Source organism: Megalops cyprinoides, chromosome 16, assembly GCF_013368585.1.
Source record: "Megalops cyprinoides isolate fMegCyp1 chromosome 16, fMegCyp1.pri, whole genome shotgun sequence".
Taxonomy (NCBI): domain Eukaryota; kingdom Metazoa; phylum Chordata; class Actinopteri; order Elopiformes; family Megalopidae; genus Megalops; species Megalops cyprinoides.
Window position 1 is genome coordinate 3,565,575 of NC_050598.1, and position 20,402 is coordinate 3,585,976.

Below are 20,402 nucleotides of genomic sequence, written 5' to 3' on the forward strand. Positions count from 1 at the left end.
GATACAAGAAGCAAAAGCACAGCAGACATCACAGATATTCTGTTGTGACCAGATATTCATCTCCACATTACACTGTGCCCCTTCAAGAATGTCCATAAAAAGCCAGCAAAACAGAACACTTTCAGCTTCAACAATGGCAGCAACAGAACTTTCAGTCCGAAGCACATCTAGTTGAACATCAGGGCAATATGTAGAGCAGGGGTCCTTTTTCATCTGAGAGCTACTTTGAAAAAATGAAAGTGGCCGAGAGCTACTCATGTCTTACATTACTTACACTTATTCACATAACGTATGAAAACACTCACATTAATTAACCAGCTGAATTAAGCTACTTTTTGTATATACATGTATCAAATGTCAATATCCAAAGCTCACATTTTGGATCAAAAACATCTTAAATTCACATCAATAGCATGTCAAATGTATGTTCTGTATCCATGTTTAAAATTTCAATGTGTCAAGCTCACAAAATATATCAAAACATCTTAAATTCACATCAAAGTCAGAAACCATAACTACGTGTTTATGACGTGAGATGTCAGACAAATTTGGTGATCATTGGACGCTATTTCAGAACATTAAGCCACATTAAGCCTTTTCCTTATAATGGGCGTCAATGGAGAGGAAAACGCTTAATGTAAGATAACGTCCATACTCGAAGGATTTCGGTTTTGATTTTTTTGACAGGTGAAAGTGTTTATGACAAGACATGTCTGAGAGAAATTTGGTGATCACTGATCACTGTTTTGGAACATTAAGCCACGTTAAGCCTTTTCACATTAAGAGTTTTAGAATGTCCCTGAAGTGGTGCTGAACACTGCATCTTTTACTGACTGAAACGCTGGTACCGCAGATGAGGCACACACATTTGTCCTTCACATTCGTGGGGAAAAAAAAAAAAAAACTTGCGTTCCCATTCCTCATGGAAACGGCATGCTTTCTGCTTTTTTTGGCCTGCCCACCTTCTTTGTTCATCATAAATCTGGCTATTTTATAAGCTAAACTGGCTTGCTAACACCACCAAACTCCTTGCTTTAGCTCAGTAGCTACCTCAGTAGCTAGCCTACAGCGTAAGTGACGCGACGACGTGTTGACAAACTTGACAGTAGCGTAACTTATTTGATTGACAGCTGATATCATTTTGTGTTGGAGGGGGATGGGACATCTGTGTATTTGATTGGATTGAAATGAGAAGAGGTTTCCAGGGTGCATTTATTTGTTGTCAGATTTTTTTGTACATAATCTTTGAAACTTTTGGCAAGCTACTCAAAAAGAGGCAGCGAGCTACCGGTAGCTCACGAGCAACGTGTTGGAGACCCCTGATGTAGAGTGTCTGTGGTGGAGGCCTCTGGGGGTGTGGCTAGGCTGCTGGACAGCTGCACAGGGGGTGTAGCAGTGCTTCCTGTGCTTAATGGCTGCTACATCAACAGGGAGTTATTCAGAAAGAGATTTCCCTACCGAGGATATATAAAATAAGGCAATGCAGGGCCAGCCACAGACAGGCTCCCAATCCACACATACTATGAAGAATTCCTCTGTACTGCTGCTTGGTAAAACTGTCCGTGCTCTGGTTTGGAATGCAGTCCTCAGGAGTGTGCTACATCATTCTAGTACAGCCAGATGAAATCCAGTGGTTAACGGTGATCAGAGTGTCACACACTCTGGAGAAGTTACAACGTGGCATCCTTACCTGTAAACATTGCTTTGAAGTAGTCGCTGGAGGATGCCATCATTGCCCGGTGGACCGGAAAGGCCTCCTCTCCATCCCCGGGGACAAGGGTTACATCACAGAGCAGGCCCTCTATTCTCAGCTGGTCGAACCCCTGCCAACGAGGCCAACAGCAACCCGTGAGACGGAGCCGGCCTGATCTCCGTTGACAGTGGGGGGGCACAGGGAGTGAGCCACCGGAGCATGGCCATGTCACCGGCGAGCAGGGGCATCACACGGCCTATCATAATGGATCTGACGGAGGAGCAGCCCGCTGTCACGCTCCGAGCCCCCCCCCCCCCATGACAAAGTGCTCAGAATTGGAGACCTCTTTCCAGGTTCCCATTTCAGTCCATAGTGTGGTATAGAGGATAAGGACCAGGGCCCATACCCCAAAGGTTGTCGATTCCATTCCCAGCGGGACTGTTACTCTTGGAGCCCTGGGCAAGGCACTCGGAAACTACCAAACAGCATAAATGGATGACGTGTAAAACAAAAACTGTAAGATGTGCAAGTCACTCCACACAAGAGAATAACATAATGTGATGTAATGAGCTCTGGACGCCTACTGAGCATTGTTCAGTTGGGACCACAGACCACAAAAGGAACAGCAACAGCTCTCATATACTTCGGCTGACTATTAGCCTGACTGTGGACTGCAGAGTGAAATTGCTTCTGTAGCTATGACATCACTCCATCACTCTGATTGGACATAAAAGTTAGAGGTGTGCTTTGGGATTATGATGTCTATGCAGGGTAGGGATTGCCTAAATGATGTCTCTAATTAAAAGGAGAGCAGGCCGAGGGAGGCATTCACAGCAGGAGTACGAGTCCCCCCATGACAGGCTAATAAAGATCAGACTAACAAGGCTGCCATTTCATTTCGGGGATAGCGCTTCGCATGGTCATTAAACCACAGGTCTCGACTGCCGTTACTGGTAATCTAGGCTGCACGTGTGGACTGGCAAGATCAAACAGTCCTCAGTGGGGAGGCTAGTTTATTTTGCTGCAGTGCCTGCAGAAATAAATTCTTTTTGACAAGTGTGATCTTTTCTCTCTTATGTGCAATTATATATGTGGAAGTATATTTCAGCATTTTATGTAATTGGGAATGTGGAGGTTGACGTGCATGTGTGCGGTATGTGTTAACATTAGATTTGGAATGGTATAGTCCTTAGGTTGTACATATTGCTTTGCAATTTCATATCAATCTAGGCACAGATTTGTTTAGCTCTGATGCTTGTTCATGTGTGATTAGTGGTGTCCTGTCTGTGCAACTTTTCATACCACTTTATAACAGTGTCTGCCAAATGACAATAACATAATATCAATGAATGTAATGACTGTGGGGGGGGGGGGATCATTAAAAGCAAGGTAGGTTTTAACTGCAGTGATGAAGGAAGTATGTACTGATATGTATTGTTCTTGCTTCTAGCCTACTGCGTTCTGTTATTACACTTCTTATCTCTTTATTGCAAATTTCAGATTTCACTCTTATCTTTGTAATTGTGTTATATTGTTATATCATATTGATTTCAGATATTCTCCGCTGTCAACTTTGCAACTGCTTTACAGCTGTCTTGTCCAGGACTTCCAGGATGTGTCAATGTCAATGGGATCATACCCTGGTGAAATAAAAATGAACAACAATTTGAGAGAAAAATGGCAGAATCTCTATGATGCCATCCTGTCTTTGGATTAGCCCCGCCTGTGCTCATGTTTGGGGTTCAAGATGGAAGCATAGGGAACTCTCGCCGAGGCAATATAATGACCTGTCTCCCTTTTCCATAGTATCAGAGTCGTCTGCCGGGGTTCAGAAACGTCAGTGACACTTCACAAGGCTTTGCGTGACACCAGAGCAGCCTGCTACCCTCCCCCCTGCGGGTGCACATTTAACCATGCCAGTCTAAAAAAGGAAACAGGGTGGACGGTGGCTCCGTTTCACAGAGCGATTGATTTTTCTCCTCTATCGATTTTGATGTGCGCAGTAACTCAGCGGATGAGCTCAAAGCAGCAGTCCCAAGCGCAGGGCACTCTTCCAAAGCAGCGCATGCATCTGCTGCTGCTTAAGGTGCCTCAAGGTGGTACAGTCCCATCAATCTTATATTAAGCCATCAGGAATCAATAACCAAACCTGTCTCCAAACTGCCATAAGAAATGCAGAGTTCAAAACACTCCTACAGAAAAAGCTGGTACAACTGTTTCCACGTTTGTGGAAAATCCTGATCGAGCTTTTGCCACCGTCGCAACTCAGATCCCGTTTGCCAAATGTGTGAAGCATGTAGGCATCTCTCATCCTCCAACCAGGGTTACATTTTTCCTATGTGGTAAGCAGTAAGGTCATCACTGAAAGGTTGCTAGTTCAATTCCCTGCTGGAGGACTGCTACTGTACAGCAGTGGCGGCTGGTGAGCTGGAAACAGGGGAGGCTGAAACATTACCTTTAAATCCATCATTATTCTCAACCTGTTCCCCTTTATCCTTCTTGATTAACAATAAAACAAATAATTCACACAATAATTGACACCAATGCATAAATAGAGTAAATGATTATGCTCGCAAAAAAGTTTGTGCGCTATTGCGAAAGCTACAGCATGAGGTTGTTTAATTAACAAGGATGAAAATTTGAACAATTAAGTGGCAAGTAATCCCAAAGCTGTCTTGTGTTACAAAATTCAAATTACAAAATGGAGCTAAATTTAGTTAGATCGATTTAAATTACTGAGAATAAACTTTTAGGTTAGGTTGAGTGCAATGAACAATAACGTTTAGAACACAGACCTCACAAAAGCTATGATGTGTCATGAGCATTTAAGGTAATTTAAATCGATAAATGCCATCCTTGTTAATTAAACAATCTTATGTTGTAGCTTTCGCAAGCAGAATTATTTGTTTTATTGTTAATCAAGGAGGATAAAGGGGAACAGGTTGAAAGTAATGATAGATTTAAAGGTAATGTCTCAGCCTCCCCTGTTTCCAGCTCACCAGCCACCACTGCTGTACCGTTGGGCAAAGTACTTAAGCCACAAATATCCACCTGTATAAATGGATAAAATTGTAACCTATGCAAGTCCCTCTGGATAGGAGCATCTACTAAATGACAATAATGTTTCAACAGTGATACTCTCAGACACGAAAGCAGCAACTGTCACCACCAAACAGAACAGAATGGCTACAGGAACTTCGGAAATTGACCCTCTCCACCCAACAGTCTCAGTGCAAGTATGGCAGGATAAGCCGTATAAAACAAAGCACAAGAAAAGCTCATAATTACTTAGACCATTTCTCTGTTTGTGCTACATTAAAACTGCACAATGGTTCTTTAATTCCAATACATCTGCATATTTTTTTAACTGCACTGTGCATTCTGATTACAGCACAAGCCTCATACCAGGGAATCCATCTTCACTGCCTAAAGACTTTACTCCTTTCAGGCAAGAGAACGTCAATAGCAAAGGCTGGGAAATGAAAGAGAAACACACAAACTACTGTTTGCCGAGTCCATAAAGTCTGTTCCATCCATTAAAACCTTTAGTTGAAAGCGCTCCATTAAAAATTGGTTAACTGGACTGGAAGTTAGAGGAATCAGAGATAAGCAAAATGTATGATAATATAATGAAACAAGACATCTCCGACATCTTGGACTGAGGCAGCTGTGGCAGAATGCACGATGACAACACAGATGTCTATCTTGTGAAAGTTGAGGTCAGTGGCCTCATGTTAACATTAACCCATGACCTCTGTACCAAACAGATGTGTTTCTCTGACATCTTTTCAAAGGAGCCTCAGGTTATTTAATTCAACTTCTGCCACTAATGGCTACTAATGAAATCTGGCCATCTATGGGACAAACAAAGCTCCACCAACAAGAATCAATGAAAAGATTCAAATCAAGCTGGATCATTGTGACTCTTACTGTGAGAGGGCTGGGCAGAGCTCTGTAATCTACTCTAATCTGGCGCAGAGTGGGTCCTCCGCCATGGAGATAGCCCTAGCTGCATCCAACTGATAACATCGCTGTTCCAAGTTGAGACAGCAACATGGCAGTAAATATCCAGCAATATACGTGGATAAAATTGTAACCTATGTAAGTTGCTCTGGATAGGAGCATCTGCTAAATGACAATAATGTAATGTAATAGCATACTTGATGTTGTACTATTGTAAGGTTTGGGTTTAGCACACAGCAAAGATAAACTGCAGGACAGCATTTAAGTCATTGACTTTACTCAAGCATTCACAAAATATGAACAGGTATTATATGATGAGGAGAAGTGAAAGAAAGCCAAAATCAGCCCAATCTGTCACAAAGCACTGTGAAGCAATGGCTGTCCTTAGCTGTCAGAAAGCCCCCAGTCTTCAGATGTCAGTCAATGGAGTAACCTTGCTGTGACAGCGTCGGCGCTTGCTGGCCTCTGGGCGTCAGTGGAGATCGTTTGATGAGCCGTTAGCGGCATCTGTGATTGCAGTCACCCAGGGGCCCCTGGGAGCCAGCTCGAATGCAGCTGCGTCACGTGGACGTGCCGCTTCTGACACCCCCACCACCGACACCCCCCACCCCTCCGCTGCCAACTCTGTCACGCAAGCATGGGAGCAACGCTCCAATACCGATCGATCCCACCCCTCTCTCTTACCCTTACAAAATGATCTATATAATGAGCTTCTGGCACAGAGGAACTGCAAAAGGACCTTAGCCGAAAGGACTCTGGCTCAAAAAGCAATATCAAACTCTAGGTTTGCTGAGCCAGTGCTGGAGATGCCTTTAGTTTAAAGGAATAACTCAGTTCTGCACCTTTACTAGGAACACAGCACACAGCAGCATGGTCCAGTGGTAAGGAGCAGGGCTCATAACAGAAAAATTGCTGGTTCGATTCCCTGCCGCAATACTGTTGTACCCTTGGGAAAGCTTCTCTAGCCACCACTGTTGTATGACAGTCACCAGTGGAAGGAGGGAGGGGCCAATTGGGCACCAGCTGACCCACTTGGAGCTAAACTCATTTTCCATGGTGATTACAATCCTAACTACAGTGCCACCTTAAGTAGGGCGCTCTTTACTTATCTGGCCATGTATGGCCAGACTCAACTGCAGCAGAACAGTCCAAGTTCTCAATATTGCACTGCTCTCAGCCCCTGTAAGCATTTTTTACTTCCACCCAATACAATTCATTTTTCCATTTGATCAACCGTATAAAGAGTGAAGACACTGGTTCATGTGCATGAGCCCTGAGATCGACAGCATGTCACATCAGAGCCTGGGGGCCAGTCGGGGCACGTGTAACGGCCATCCATTGTGATCTTACCCGCTTTTCTCATTTTGTTTCACGATGTGGCTCCCTTGGATTCGGCCTGACTGTTTCTGCATGAGCGAGCCGGCCTCTCAAGCAGCCCAGAGGTTCTTTGCACCCTTGCTGACAGCACACAATTACCCATCTCTACAGCCCTGCTTAAACCAGGTAAAAGGTGTGTATTAGGGTGGCTCAGACTGAAATCCACCATTCAGAGAGATCCTAATCTCTGGCTTTCTTTTAGATGCTAACCCGAGCAGATGACCAGAGATAAGTAACTAATTTGCCCAGGCTTTGAGGGGAAGAATTCCTTTGGCTGTTTAAGGTTTTCATCCAGCAGTAAAAGAGGGGCTACTGATCAGCCATCGAGGGACTAACATGAGCATCACTAACCACCCCCACCCGCCACTTAGCCCAGATCAAAGTCTAGCCCTTCCGGATCCTGTTAAGAATATACCATCCCATAACATCACATTATCAAAATACTTACTGTTGCCAACACAACTAACACCAGAACCTGCTACACTGTAACATCACATAAATTTATGTTATTAATAAATACCGTTATTAAGTTGTCAAATACAAAATATAAAAATAACACAGCTAATGAGCACCACCAGTACGCAACAGGGGGCTGCAGGGGAAGTCCAAATCCATGGTGTATCTATTATATTGCCCAGTTTATTTATGTACATTTATACATGAATGTGTACAGTATTTCAGAACTCAAAAACCCATCCCACCCCCTACCCCCCCACTCACCTGTAGGACGACAGAGCTGTGCGTGTTGCTCGTGAAGAAGCGGGTGTTGCCCGTCTTGGAGGCCTGGAGGTGGGCGGACACGCCCATGTCGGCTGTCCCCAAGGACACTTTCATGTGAGGGTCGTCCTCATCCACGAGGGATCTGCAAGGAGGTGGGAACAGGAGATGGGGAGATCCAGGGTACTTAGTGCTGTGCTAATGTTGTTCATGTAAGCAAAAACCCCACAACATCCAAGCCTTCCACCTTCAGGCTGGTACACAGCTACACGCATTTGCAGAGGCACCTAATGGTAACATTCAGACAAACCTGCATGCTATTTGCAAAAAGGCTGTGCAGCACAATAGACATCCCATATGACTCAACATACCGTATAGTTACATTCAAGCACAAAACACTTGATGTTTAACTGGTGGGACTACACTACAGGGTTACACTATGACTACAGCGCATGAATACTCCAGCATCAGTTCAGTGGCATTTCACAGTCCCTAAAGTGCCAAGCCACAATGGCTTGGTCAACTGCTGTAAGTGGCAGCAATCAACCAAACGTGTCCAGGAGAACTCCAAAGCCTGCCCGTACCCAAAATGGCCCTGATATTGAGTTGCATTATTACAGGTAGTCCTCTGTTCACCAACATCTAAATAACTTCCTACACTGATAACACTAACAATTCAGGAGACACTTTTAAGTTACAGATTTCTACTGCTGTAATGTACAGTCCAATGTAAGACACAGTAACATTTCATTAGAAAAATGTGTTGTATCTGGCTCAGCGCATCAAAGATTTTCAATAGTTTTGTGACAAGATGCTAAACGCTACATACTTTACCACATCAGAACATCAGACCTCCTTAAACTCTTTGTTGCTTCCCAGCATTGTGGTCACACAGTTGCAAAGATGGTAGTCGATTGGGCAATAAATGACACCTGTGATATTCTACCAGCTTAACAGTTGCAAACAGTACCAAACACATTACATTTGTTTAGCAGATGGATTTTTAACAGGTTATCCATTTGTGCAGCTGGATTTACTGAAGCAACTCAGGCAGTACCATGCCCAATGGTATAACAGTGGTGGACCCTTTGAGATCAAACCGGCAATGCCTGGGTTACAAGACCTGTTCCTCACCTCGACTACTTAACTACTGTGTCATCAAAACCCACTGTTGTTTCCACACCATTCCTGAACCTGTGTGTTAGTCATCAGAGTTTTATCTGACGTATGAGTGACCCGTATCCAGCAGGACCAACAAAAAAAAACTTCCCAGGCCATAAGCCTGGATTATAAGTGGAGCACAGACTAGCAGAACCAGGAACACTTTCTCATAGTGCACCGTTTGCATTTCATATAAAATGTAATGAAGTAAAGATAACACCAATTACAATGTTACTATGTTACATTATATGAACTATATTTATATATAATAATAATATATATATATTCATGCCTTAAATGCCATCTCAGGTTACAGGCCAACACAACAAGTAAATTTACAATTGGTCAAAAGTAAATCATAATTTCTATTTACCTGTTTATTTGTTTTTAAATGATCAATATTGTTGCAAACAAGCAGCCCCTCTTAGATAAGGGACTACCTGCATATGCAAGAAATATTAAACTACAAAATGCTGCATTGCATGATGAGAGAGGAGTGGGAGCCAAAGACACCAGGGGAACCTGTTACTGTTCTCAAAGCCCCAGCAGCATCTACTAAATCACTTCAGAGGACAGTGCCGATATTGTCAACAGAGTTGACAAAACAAAGACAGCCCCCCACTCAAATGATGAAAAGAAAAGAAAGGACTTCCTTTTCTGTACAGACAGACAGAGAGATTAATGAGACTGTAATGAAGTTATGCCGAACACACAGAGCATGGAAGCTGGACAGAAAAGCATAGCACAGAATTTGGTTTTGAGCTGGCACCCTGGGAACCGGCTGCACTGCAGGAAGGCCTCGGCTGAGATATAACTGGCTAACTGAGTGAGCGATTGAACTAATTATGTAAAGAGGAAGACAGACTGGAGCTGGTTATCAGTTCTGAGCAATCGCAACGTAGCCCTGCAGATAGTGGAAACTGATGAGCTGACTGGTGTGTTCATGTTACATAATTACAATATTATCTAATCATGTAAAGATCATCACGTCTGCAATGCATCTGAGGCAGTGCGCACGCACGCACACCAAATGAAGTCTGACACCTCCAACTGAGGTAGTCCCATAGGCTTAATCAGCCCAATTACACCCAATTTGGAGGGGCGCGCTGCAGGCATCTGTCTGAAAACAGGAACATGAGCAAACATCCACGCCCAAGTAAACCAGGTCACAGACGCCCACCCACCAATTCCTGAGGATTAGCGGAGGGTGTGATGAAGACGGGTGAAGCCCCCAAGCGAAATCAAGGAGGTGTTTGTTTTGTTAACAAGCGGGCGGGTGGGTGAGCTGGTGGGTGCAGCGGGAAGGAGAGTCATGTGTGCGTGGTGGTGCTGCAGGAGAGCACAGTTCCCACCATGAGTGGTCCCTTCTGATTTAACCGTCAGCCTGATTTAGCGCAGACTCCCAGGGAAGGCCCCGCCTCGTGCATGCCAACACAAAGATCCCGGGACGCCAGATCAACATCTCCCAGTTAAAATGTTGCCACAACACTGCGAGTGCACAATGACATCATCATCTCGGGTCATTTCATTGAATTATTGCTCCTCTATTAATAAGAACGTCAGCAAGACAAATAGTTGTTTTTGTGTTGGGCCTTTGGAGTGGCAACCATGTCTATATGGTGCTCAGAAAACTATTATAAAATAATTATAGCGTGAGTCACTGCAGAGCTGAACATTATCAGGCATAGCCAGACTGGTAGTTTTTAAGATGCGACACCCAGTTCAGACATCCCAGTTTGAAATTGGTCCCTCGCCACTCATTAAAAGAGCAGTGGCGTTGACACCGGCATTCCAGTTAATCTCCAAAACTGGTTCCCAATAAGGCTGCCTGATCCCTTCCTCCACATATGATTGGCTGTGCTATCCCTTGCAAATTCCACCTTTCTCAATTTGGTAGTTCATCAAATGTTCAGATGTCTTCTGCATTCAATAAAGTTTACATAAACTGGATTACATTTGAATTAAAAAGATCGTATTTCAAAGTGTGGTAATCAAAAACCCTCACTTCAAGCAGAAAGGTTCATACGTTGCATGAGAAGGCATACTATAAATACAGTAAATCCTCTATACACATATTAACGCACATGCAAAAAAGACAGGGAAAAATGTTTCAAAAAAAGTTGAAATCAGCAGTTTTGAGGCAGAACTGCTGCTATGCAATTTTCCCCCCAGGACACAGATACTTTATTGCAATACTTTGCCCAATTTCAAAAAAAATTTACACTAAAGGTAAACTGGATTCAGCTTTTTTTCCTTTTTGTGTCTGAAGAAAACCTGAGTACTTTCCGCTTGTTCTGCTGTCACAGAGACACAGGCAAGCTTATGGTGATGCAAAAAAAGTTACATGGCACGTTCATAAAAGGGACGAGGTTAAATCTATCCTCTCCTTGCAGTCAGGCTCAGGAATATTAGGGAAACGTACCACTGTGTTCTCTATGTCCTTCTGTTATGTTAACAGCTGAGGAGTATTCATGATGATAGGATTGGACACAGTGCATGGGGGGGGGTGGGGGTGCACTGCATTGGGGGGGGGGGGGGGGGGGGGACACACTGCACTAGGTGGGTGGGGGGCATGGGGATTGGTCCATTTACCCGGTCACGTGGCATGTCGGAGCAGCAGCGAGCAGAGAGTGAGTTGTCCAGACCACAAAGGAGTGATGGTGGCTGTCGGGATGAAGCAAAGAGAAGAACAAGAGTAGCAACATTCTGCTAGGGGTCCATGCTCCCTTCCCATCACACATTCACACACACACACACACACACACATACACGTGCGCACGCAGACATGCAGACATGGACAGAGTCACACACTCATGGACAGAGTCACACACGCATGGACAGAGTCACACACGCACGGACAGAGACACAGACATACACACAGACAGAACAAAACAGATAACTGAGCACAGGCAACATTTGTGGGTGAGAGGGTGGGGAGTTGCACATGTGCACACACAACAAAATGTTAACACACCAAAAGCACACACACATACCTGCACATGCACCTACACTCACACACGCACCCACACAAACACAGGCACCCATCTTCCAACCCACTGAATTGTGAATTGTGCCCAGAATCATTGCAGAAGGGCGTGTTGATGGATTCAAGTCTCAGGTTTTTTGAGGCTGATGCGCCAGGCACACAGCACTACCCTCTTTCATTTCTGAGGTGGACAGGGTAAGCCTCTTGGTTTGGAGAGGCAGGGGACAAACAAAGGCTCCGGTGCGGGACAGCCTGTGCCACGATCCCCTGAGCCACGTCACAGAGCATCACCTGATCCCATGGAGACGAGCACACTGGCACAGCTCCAGCGGGTAAGCAGCTTCCCTCCGGGACCCACGCAGAGACAGGGAGATGGCATCTGTTTAAATATCATGGCATCGCTGCTACAGTCTCTAATGCCAAATCCTCTTACAGCGCATGGCTGTACTAAGAAACAACGATCAAGGTCACAAGGGTAAAAGCGACAGCGTCTAGGCCTAAACGCAACCAATGATCAATGGACCACTCTCACGACATCCAGTCGGGTGTGGAAAAAAAATGACCGAAACTCTATTACATCTTACTGGTTGTGGTTGTGCCATCTCCCTGGCCCAGCCTACAGAAGCCCAAGAGTTGCTTTTCTGCAGGAGGCCCAGGTAACCACAGAAACCTGGCATGAACAACTGACGAAATAACAGCTGAGGAAGAAAGCTACTGGAGGCAGTCAGGTTGGGGGGGGGGGGGTTGGGCCTGCTTGTGTAGCAAGCACTCCCCTTTGGCTTCTGGGATGCTATATGGAGAGCAGTCACAGCGGGGTTCCGTCATGACCAGTTAGGTAGGATTATGCCCCAAATCAGATTTAGGAGGCTCATATTGCGCTTTTGCTGCCAGGGAGCATCATGACACAACCCCCATAAAGGGGAACACGGAGATGACTCAAGGAGACGGAAAGGGTGCACCCACTGCACAGCGGTTTGATCCATCCCTGGTTTTGCAGACAGTGGGTTGGTGTAGTGAGCGCACCCACCTGTTGGCAGCACTCCAACCTGCTTCCAGTAAAACCTGGACCACTAGAAGCTGCTGCAGATTGGGCGTGCCAGTTCCCTCCATACGCTACACAAGTAGACAAGACAGCATAAAGAGGACCGGAGCCACAGCAACCAGACTTCAGTTTTTAATAAAACATCTATTCAGAAGCTCAGTCTTCCCCCCAACAACTCCACCAAGAATCTCTCACACAGAGAAAGTCATTCAAACCATGCCTCAGGAGAGAATGAGCTCCTAACGAACGCTTAATTACATTTATTAAATGGAATGGTTTTTTCCACCATGTCAATGCACCTTAATTGCCTTTTAAATTGCACGATGCTTAAAACACTTTTATTAAGAGGAAGATTAGCATCTCTCCCAGACAGTGCAGACAAACAGCAGACTCCACGATGCTGCACATTTTCCAGATCTGCTCACACTCATGGCTTGCGATCCTTTCCCTGCGTTCACGCAATACTGAATCAGGATAGAACGTCCTGTGGATCAATGCACGCATTTACAAAGTGCAGCGGAAAAGAGGGATTTATTTTATTGCAATACACAATGTCTCTTTGTCTGGTGCACCCTTGTGCAACTTACCGTAATGAATCATGTGGGCATAGGATTTGGATGCAGTATATTAGTCTTCTCGATTGTAGGGACCATAAACATGTTAGCACACGAGGAACTAACGATGTCTTCTGGGTTTCATTTCGTGCTATTCCCACGGGTAAACAGGTGCATAGATCGTTGTCTTAACACATCTGTATTTTCCAACACTTACCCCTCTTTCCATCTACTGCTCCCTCACCCTCTCCCGCCTTTTACAAATGCGTATTCCCTGCACAGCTGAAATTGCACAGTTCGGACCTCACTGCACTGTTTGTAAAAACAGCAGGGGGAGAAAAATTTAAACAGATGACATTTTCCCCTATAAACACCAACAAGCAAGGATGGCGTGAAGGGGTGCAGGCAGCAGTATGTGGAGTAATAGATTCTCCAACTCAGTTTGAAGCCTGAGTATGATTTCAGTAATCCTGTGAAATGAGCACTTGAAACTGAAGTAGTCCAATTAAACCAAAAAAGGAAATTGTTTAGCTCCTGCTGGAAGCCTGCTAGGGAAAATATGGCCACCGTTTTATTCGTTGCACTGGGGGAAAAAAACACGAGAGACGGGTTGGCAAAATTGAAAGCGACGGGCCAGTTCGGCTCTCCGCGCTTTGAGCTCCAGACGCCGCATGCAGCAGGCAGACAGACGGAACAGATGTGCACTTTTGTGCTTCAGGAGGTTTCAGATTTAACATTGGACGCACCTCAGACGCGCCGATTTACGTTTCTGATTATGCGATGTCCCCTTCAACTGTGCGCGACAACAACTTTTTAAATTAAGGTTCCAGCGTGCTGCCAATGAAAAAGGGTCATTTAAAAGTAATCGTGATCTAATTTTCTGTGTGTTTGTATGTATGTTTGTTTGGTTTACTTTGTGATGACGCACACAAAGTTGCATAAAAATGACTCAATTTTGTTTTGTCTTGGTGTATGGATTTGTCCTCCAAAGTTGTGGTAAGTCATTTTGTATTTTCTTTCAAAGGGCCGTGGAACACACAAGCAGTACGGTGTGTAAGTGTTTCTATGCAGAAAGTGATGACGACACATATTGAAGTAAACACATGATGGTATCTCGGGCCCTAGATAAGTAATAAGGTCTATTCAGTCACACTTACCACATGACTTACAACACAAAAGAACCAGCAGACATATTTCATTTTATTTCTCTGTATCTCTCACTCATTTAAATTAGTGACTCAGAGAAACAAAGAAATACTGTATCTAGGAGTCCTGTTAAAGGGTCATAACCATTCCACTCCAGCTCCCAGAACTCAATAAAGTTGCCCACGGCTATACCCCCAAAGAAACGGGTTAATTAGAAGTGCTCTCGCTTTCCTCTGCAATTTGCCCTGGTGCACTCTTCAAAGTAGGAGAGACAATAGGTAATAATGTTTCGAAATCAGCTGGCACAACCAAGTACAGCCACTAGTGGTTACAATCAAGAAATCAACTTACAGATGTCAGGATCTTAGTGAAGTCTAGACCATAACAGAATATAAATATTTCTTGTTAAACAACTTCTGAAGAGAAATACAACAAATGTGGAAAATGACTTTGGCAATACAAATGATCTGTAGGTGACAGGTAATATGCAAACATCATCCTTTGTTCCTATCACTAGCCTGGCCTGTTGCAGTGCTTGTATCTGCAGCAGACTACATGTAGTCTTGGTTTTTATGAAGTCCCCTCTTCCTCTTCAAAGCAACCAGCACTGCTAAATTAGAATACAGGATCATCAAACATGACCTCAGCATGAATAGTCTATTAGTCACCTGTCCAGCTCATAGAAAGAAGAATATATATTTCATGAATGAAAACATATAATGTTGTAACCATGATTTTAAGTGAAAGGCAACAAAATAAAAGCAGTTGACAAAACTGTGGAGGGACGCTGGTAAGACTCACAGTTTCTCAGTCTGTGAGTAAAGCACAAGTTTACTTGGAATATTCACTGACATCTGGAAAAACAAAATGCCTTTAGTTGCCTTCCTCTGACTGAAACCAATTAGAGAGACCGACAGCCATGCTGCTTTGTATGTTTCAGAGGTGGCTGTGCTGCTAAGACTAATTACCCTTACCTGCACATGCCAGCCAAAGAAACGGCACAACCTGAAGTGATTTAATCTAAATACAATCTGCCACACTCAATTACCAGTAAAGGTGTGCCTCCTCAGGTCAGTACACCCACAAACTCATCAGGCTTTTAGAGTGGTGCAAATATGCCAGTTGTAGCAGGACGCCAGGTCGAGCCTGAGGGAGATGCCAGCATGACGGATCCCCGCTGTTGCCCAAGGATTCTGACATGTCCAATAACGCAGTTTTCTACATTACTTTCACGGAGGGGGGATACGTGATTAATCTCTTCAGAGATCAAGCAGAGGTGGGAATAAAACATTTTTATTAATATGGTAAAAATAGATTTCATAAGCTTTCCCGTCACAGCGCATGAGTCACTACATTACCCTCCAAATGTGCTTCTAATAATTCACTGCCTTATCAATGTGCGCTGGAAAAACGCAGCACCCCCTGCCCATGCTGGGTGCTGACAGTCTTCTTCATTTTAAATCGTAAATGTGAAAAAAAAAAAAAAAAACCCCTCACCAAATGATTGCCAAACAGGGGGACATGGCGAGCATGCTATAGAAAGCGGGATCAGCTGTGTTTGAGTGTGTTCTTTCACCATACACAGACACAACAGAGACTGTTTGTTATGGTATGTCATGTTGTGCGGAATTAAAGCGTACGTCTGAAACCAGCACAATATCCTCTTTCAAAATTGAGTTCTGAGTTTTGATAAAATTTTCATCTGCAGATAAGAAATTCTCCAGTCGCCCAGGGTATCACGTCAGCTGAAGTGAATTTGAGGAAGAGATGGCGGACACAGCAGCTGGCTATCGACAAGTGATGTGCAGTTCGTGAACGAAAGAATCTTTTTGAACGGATCTTTGAGGTGAACTGAGTGCACTGAATCGCTAGTCTAAAAGATTAGTTCCTTCCTCTTTGCAAACATGCACGCTGATTAGCTGGCATAGCAGCGCACTCTCCCTACAGTGGATATTAGCTATGCGGTCTGTCCATGAAGCAGCCTATTACAAAACTGTATCAGCAGTATGCTCATGATAACAACTAGCCAATGGCTTAAATGCTAAAACACTCGAAGCACCTCCCACTGGCCATCTCACCACAGCGGCTCAGTGACTATGCTGACCATGGTGACTACAGCATGTGACTGACTCTGGAAGACTCGAAACGCCCCCACTGTGTACTGAATGACCTGATGTACTGTTTGAAGTGTACTCATACACTTAATAAGGTCTTCTTTTGCTTGTGAAAATAAAGGATGACGCGGGAGTGCTGTAAATTACTTATATTATTTCTTTATTCCACCAACTGCGCAACCTTCCTTTAACATGCCACACTTCTCTTTTTTTATTTTGGCTTCATCAACTTCAACTTGCCCTTGCTGATTGCCGCCACAGTATCTTAGCCAATCAGCTTTGCTTTTACTAATTAACCAATAATATGACACTATTCTTAAACCCAATACACCACACTGTTGACAAGTTCTCAGTACAATAGTTCCTTCAGGCTCCAAAGATTCACTGACTATGCTGACAAGTTCCCAATTAACTGGTTACGTTCTCCTCAAAACAGTCACTGACTATGAAGATCTGGTGACTACGTATTGCCAGAATCGCTAGCTCTCAGTATAGCAGGCTTGGGCTACATCCGCCATTGACTGTGACGATGCAAAAGGAATCGGAGCGCTTCTGTGACATTATAGGAATTAGAGCAGCCAAATAATGGACATGTTGTTTGGAACAATGTAGAGTAATTTTTAAAATCAATAAAACTATTTACAGATTTGTGTATGCCACCCAACCGGATATAGAAATGAACGAATTAGTGAGTCAAAGATTCGAATCATTTTATTGAACGAAAGGATCCGAATCACTAAAAAGAATCGTTTTGAACACCACTACTATCGACCGTGGCTTCGGGTGTGCCTGCGGAGGGGACCTCCGTTTATGTCATGATTTCATTAGAGACGGAGCGTAACACTGTCGATCAACCCAAAAATTGTATTCGTTCTGCTATTCAGTATGATTAATCACTTTCACTTTCACACCCAACCTAAACTGCGGTCATTTTTTACGACAGACGTCATCATATTAGCATGTTATAAGGTGATCTGATGGTAAAGAACTTAAACCACTGACACGAGTTCGTGTGCGTAGAACTGCTATGTGAGTAGCCCTGTAACGTATACAGAAGAACTGTACAGGTGGCAATTAAATGGAAAAAAATGTTAATATTCATTCAAGAACTCCAAATACGACACCACCCTTTAATCATCTTATTCTGAATATTGTAGCCCAAATGAGGCCGTATTCTGAATAAGTGCTTTAAAAATATTCCGACCTGACTGGCGACCTGTTTTTGTTGATCCTGCCATGCAAGTGGCATCTATTTAAAAAGAGCACTCATCTGTTGTTTTGAATGCTGTCCTGAATGTGGGGTTAAATACACTTTTGCATTAGTCAGAATGAGTTTTGAGAAAAACACCACAGGGATAATTGGACATACTGAGGGATGGGCAGCTTAATATCCTTTGGTATGGCTCCTACCTCATGCACATACTGTAGCTTCAGTGTAATTTATACCAGAAACCTGTACACTTTTTGAAAAGTTTAACAGGAATATTAAGCTGTGGGCATAAGCACAGCACATTCATAAAAATTCACATTCAGGATTCAGTGTTGTGAATAATTGCCTGCGTGTGAATGTAAAACGAGACACATTGACTGCGTTTTTTCTTGTAGCAACTAAATGACCTTATGTCTGATGGCATTCCTCACTCTCTAAATGATAAACAAGGTTGGTGACACATTTGGCAATGAATTTACAGCCTATTGCCTTCTAATGCGTCACTGAGGACACAAAAAGTTCAACACACACATTTGGTCACACTGATTAAAAGCACTACATTTGAAGCTATAAAAATGTATTTTGATTTTGAACTACATTACAAACATTCAATGCCACTTAGAACTGCAGAATTTCCCCACATCACATTACTGTACTTCCCTACTGATTTTGAGTTGAGTCAATGAGCTCACTGAAGACACATAATTATTTTGTTAACAAGTGGGACTACCAACCACTAAATATGGAGGTATAACAGCCAAAATCATGCTCGGTGTACCCTCTCCTCCAGGTGTCTGAGCCAGTACAGTATTACCTGGCTGAGTCATAACAACCTCACAGCACCATGCCCCCAGCTTTCTGGCTTCTGCCATGTGATAATTTACATTAGACCGTTTTAAAATGAAGTTAGTAGGCTCATTATACATTGTTGTAGGCTAGGTCATGTATTTGGCTGCAAGAACGAACACAGTACAATGGTTTGTTTTCCTAATGTTTGGCAGATGACAGTACTCCACTAGTAGGCTGTAGATTCTACTGTTGTTTAAGCCTCAAAACAAAACCACATTCTCTTCTGAATAAAAACCATACCTTAAGATATTCTATGCTTGCCAGCTAAATCAAACACTATACATGATCTGTGGAAGGGAACAGAGGAAACATAAGACGAGATGGACTCCTACCACCAGACTTCAGCTGGATGTGGAAACAGTACAATTATAAAAAATAAACATAACTGATAAGAAAAATGCCAGACACCAGCTGGCTCTCTTGAATGAGCTGTAACAAACATAACGAAAGGCCATATTAACTCATACATTACAGCTGCCAGGTTTCTGAAATTGGATTTTTTGTACTCTTCAACAGCAAGTCAAAGCGACACAAAGAGACCATCGGAACGCACCAATTACTAAGTGCAGAAACAAGCTCATTCCAAAGAGTGAAGTAATTCTACATCAGTAGTATCCCTCTGCCACACCTGTTCCAGCCAGTGGAAGAACAGCTGGCACTCCCACTCTCCCACTATTCTGATATTCTGATGGAGATACACGCGTTGCACTTTTGCTCGGTCTCCGCGATTACACTTGATCGCTTTTTTGTTTGTGCAGGTTCGCACAAGACAGTGGACTACAGTCAGTGAGAAAGTGTGACAAAGAGGCCATTCTTTCTTATTAGTCGCTTTTTGCCTTAAGAGACAGAAGGCGGGCTCTTCTTGTGGGAACGATTTAACGAATTTAATTTAGAAAAGCAGCGTTAACGTATCACGCGATTACGAAAATAAATTTTAACATGAAGATAAGCGGCTGTAGGTCACACAAAATCGATTGTTTGGGAAACCGCGCACCTTTAAACTCACACTCCTGCTGCTCCTTGATGAAAATTGTATTTCTTGAGGAACTGGGCGTAGAGAGACCAGTTCACAACTAGAGCGGGGTTCAGTGAATTTGGAGGGAGTCAAAGATTGCTTCCCAAAACTAAAAACGTAGGCTGAGTTCGAAACCGCATACTATACTACCAGTGTATACTGATTTTGACCAAATGTACAGTCAACATGCACAGTATGCGAACGAAATGAAATGTTCAGTACACAAAAGATACCCGGATGACGTACTGATTTGGAAAAATATCGCCAGTATGCATCAGACCAGTCTACTTCGCCTACTATATCCCATAAGGAAGTGCGGCTGTAGACGTCACAGGTAAATTTGAGGGTAAAAAGCTGAAAAACAGCTTGACTTGATTATGATCCTTTGTAATTCAATTACATGTAAATGAATGAAATCTAAAACTGTATGACATTTGTAATTAAACTATCAATTGTTTCTCACAGAAAATCTTTTATTCATAAAACAACATTTTTACTCATAATTATTCGTAAATTTTCATATACATTGTTACGTTATTACTTATCTGACGACACAGCCTAACAGGTGTAACACC

The 20,402-nt window shown here is 43.5% G+C and overlaps 1 protein-coding gene across 6 annotated transcripts in view; it reads right to left on the bottom strand.

The window, feature by feature from the left end:
* Nucleotides 1-20,402, bottom strand: part of LOC118791128 (kelch-like protein 13) — an 81,581-nt gene that overhangs the window by 20,353 nt on the left and 40,826 nt on the right. For 5 of the 6 annotated variants that reach the window (XM_036548396.1, XM_036548393.1, XM_036548394.1 and 2 more), the window contains 2 exons: nt 7,754-7,895; nt 1,691-1,823 (listed from right to left, as the gene is read on the bottom strand). In XM_036548396.1, coding sequence (XP_036404289.1) covers nt 1,691-1,823; nt 7,754-7,895 — 275 coding nt within the window. Of the gene's footprint in view, nt 1-1,690; nt 1,824-7,753; nt 7,896-11,503; nt 11,576-20,402 lie in introns of all 6 variants that reach the window. The other variant, XM_036548391.1, reaches the window with a different exon arrangement.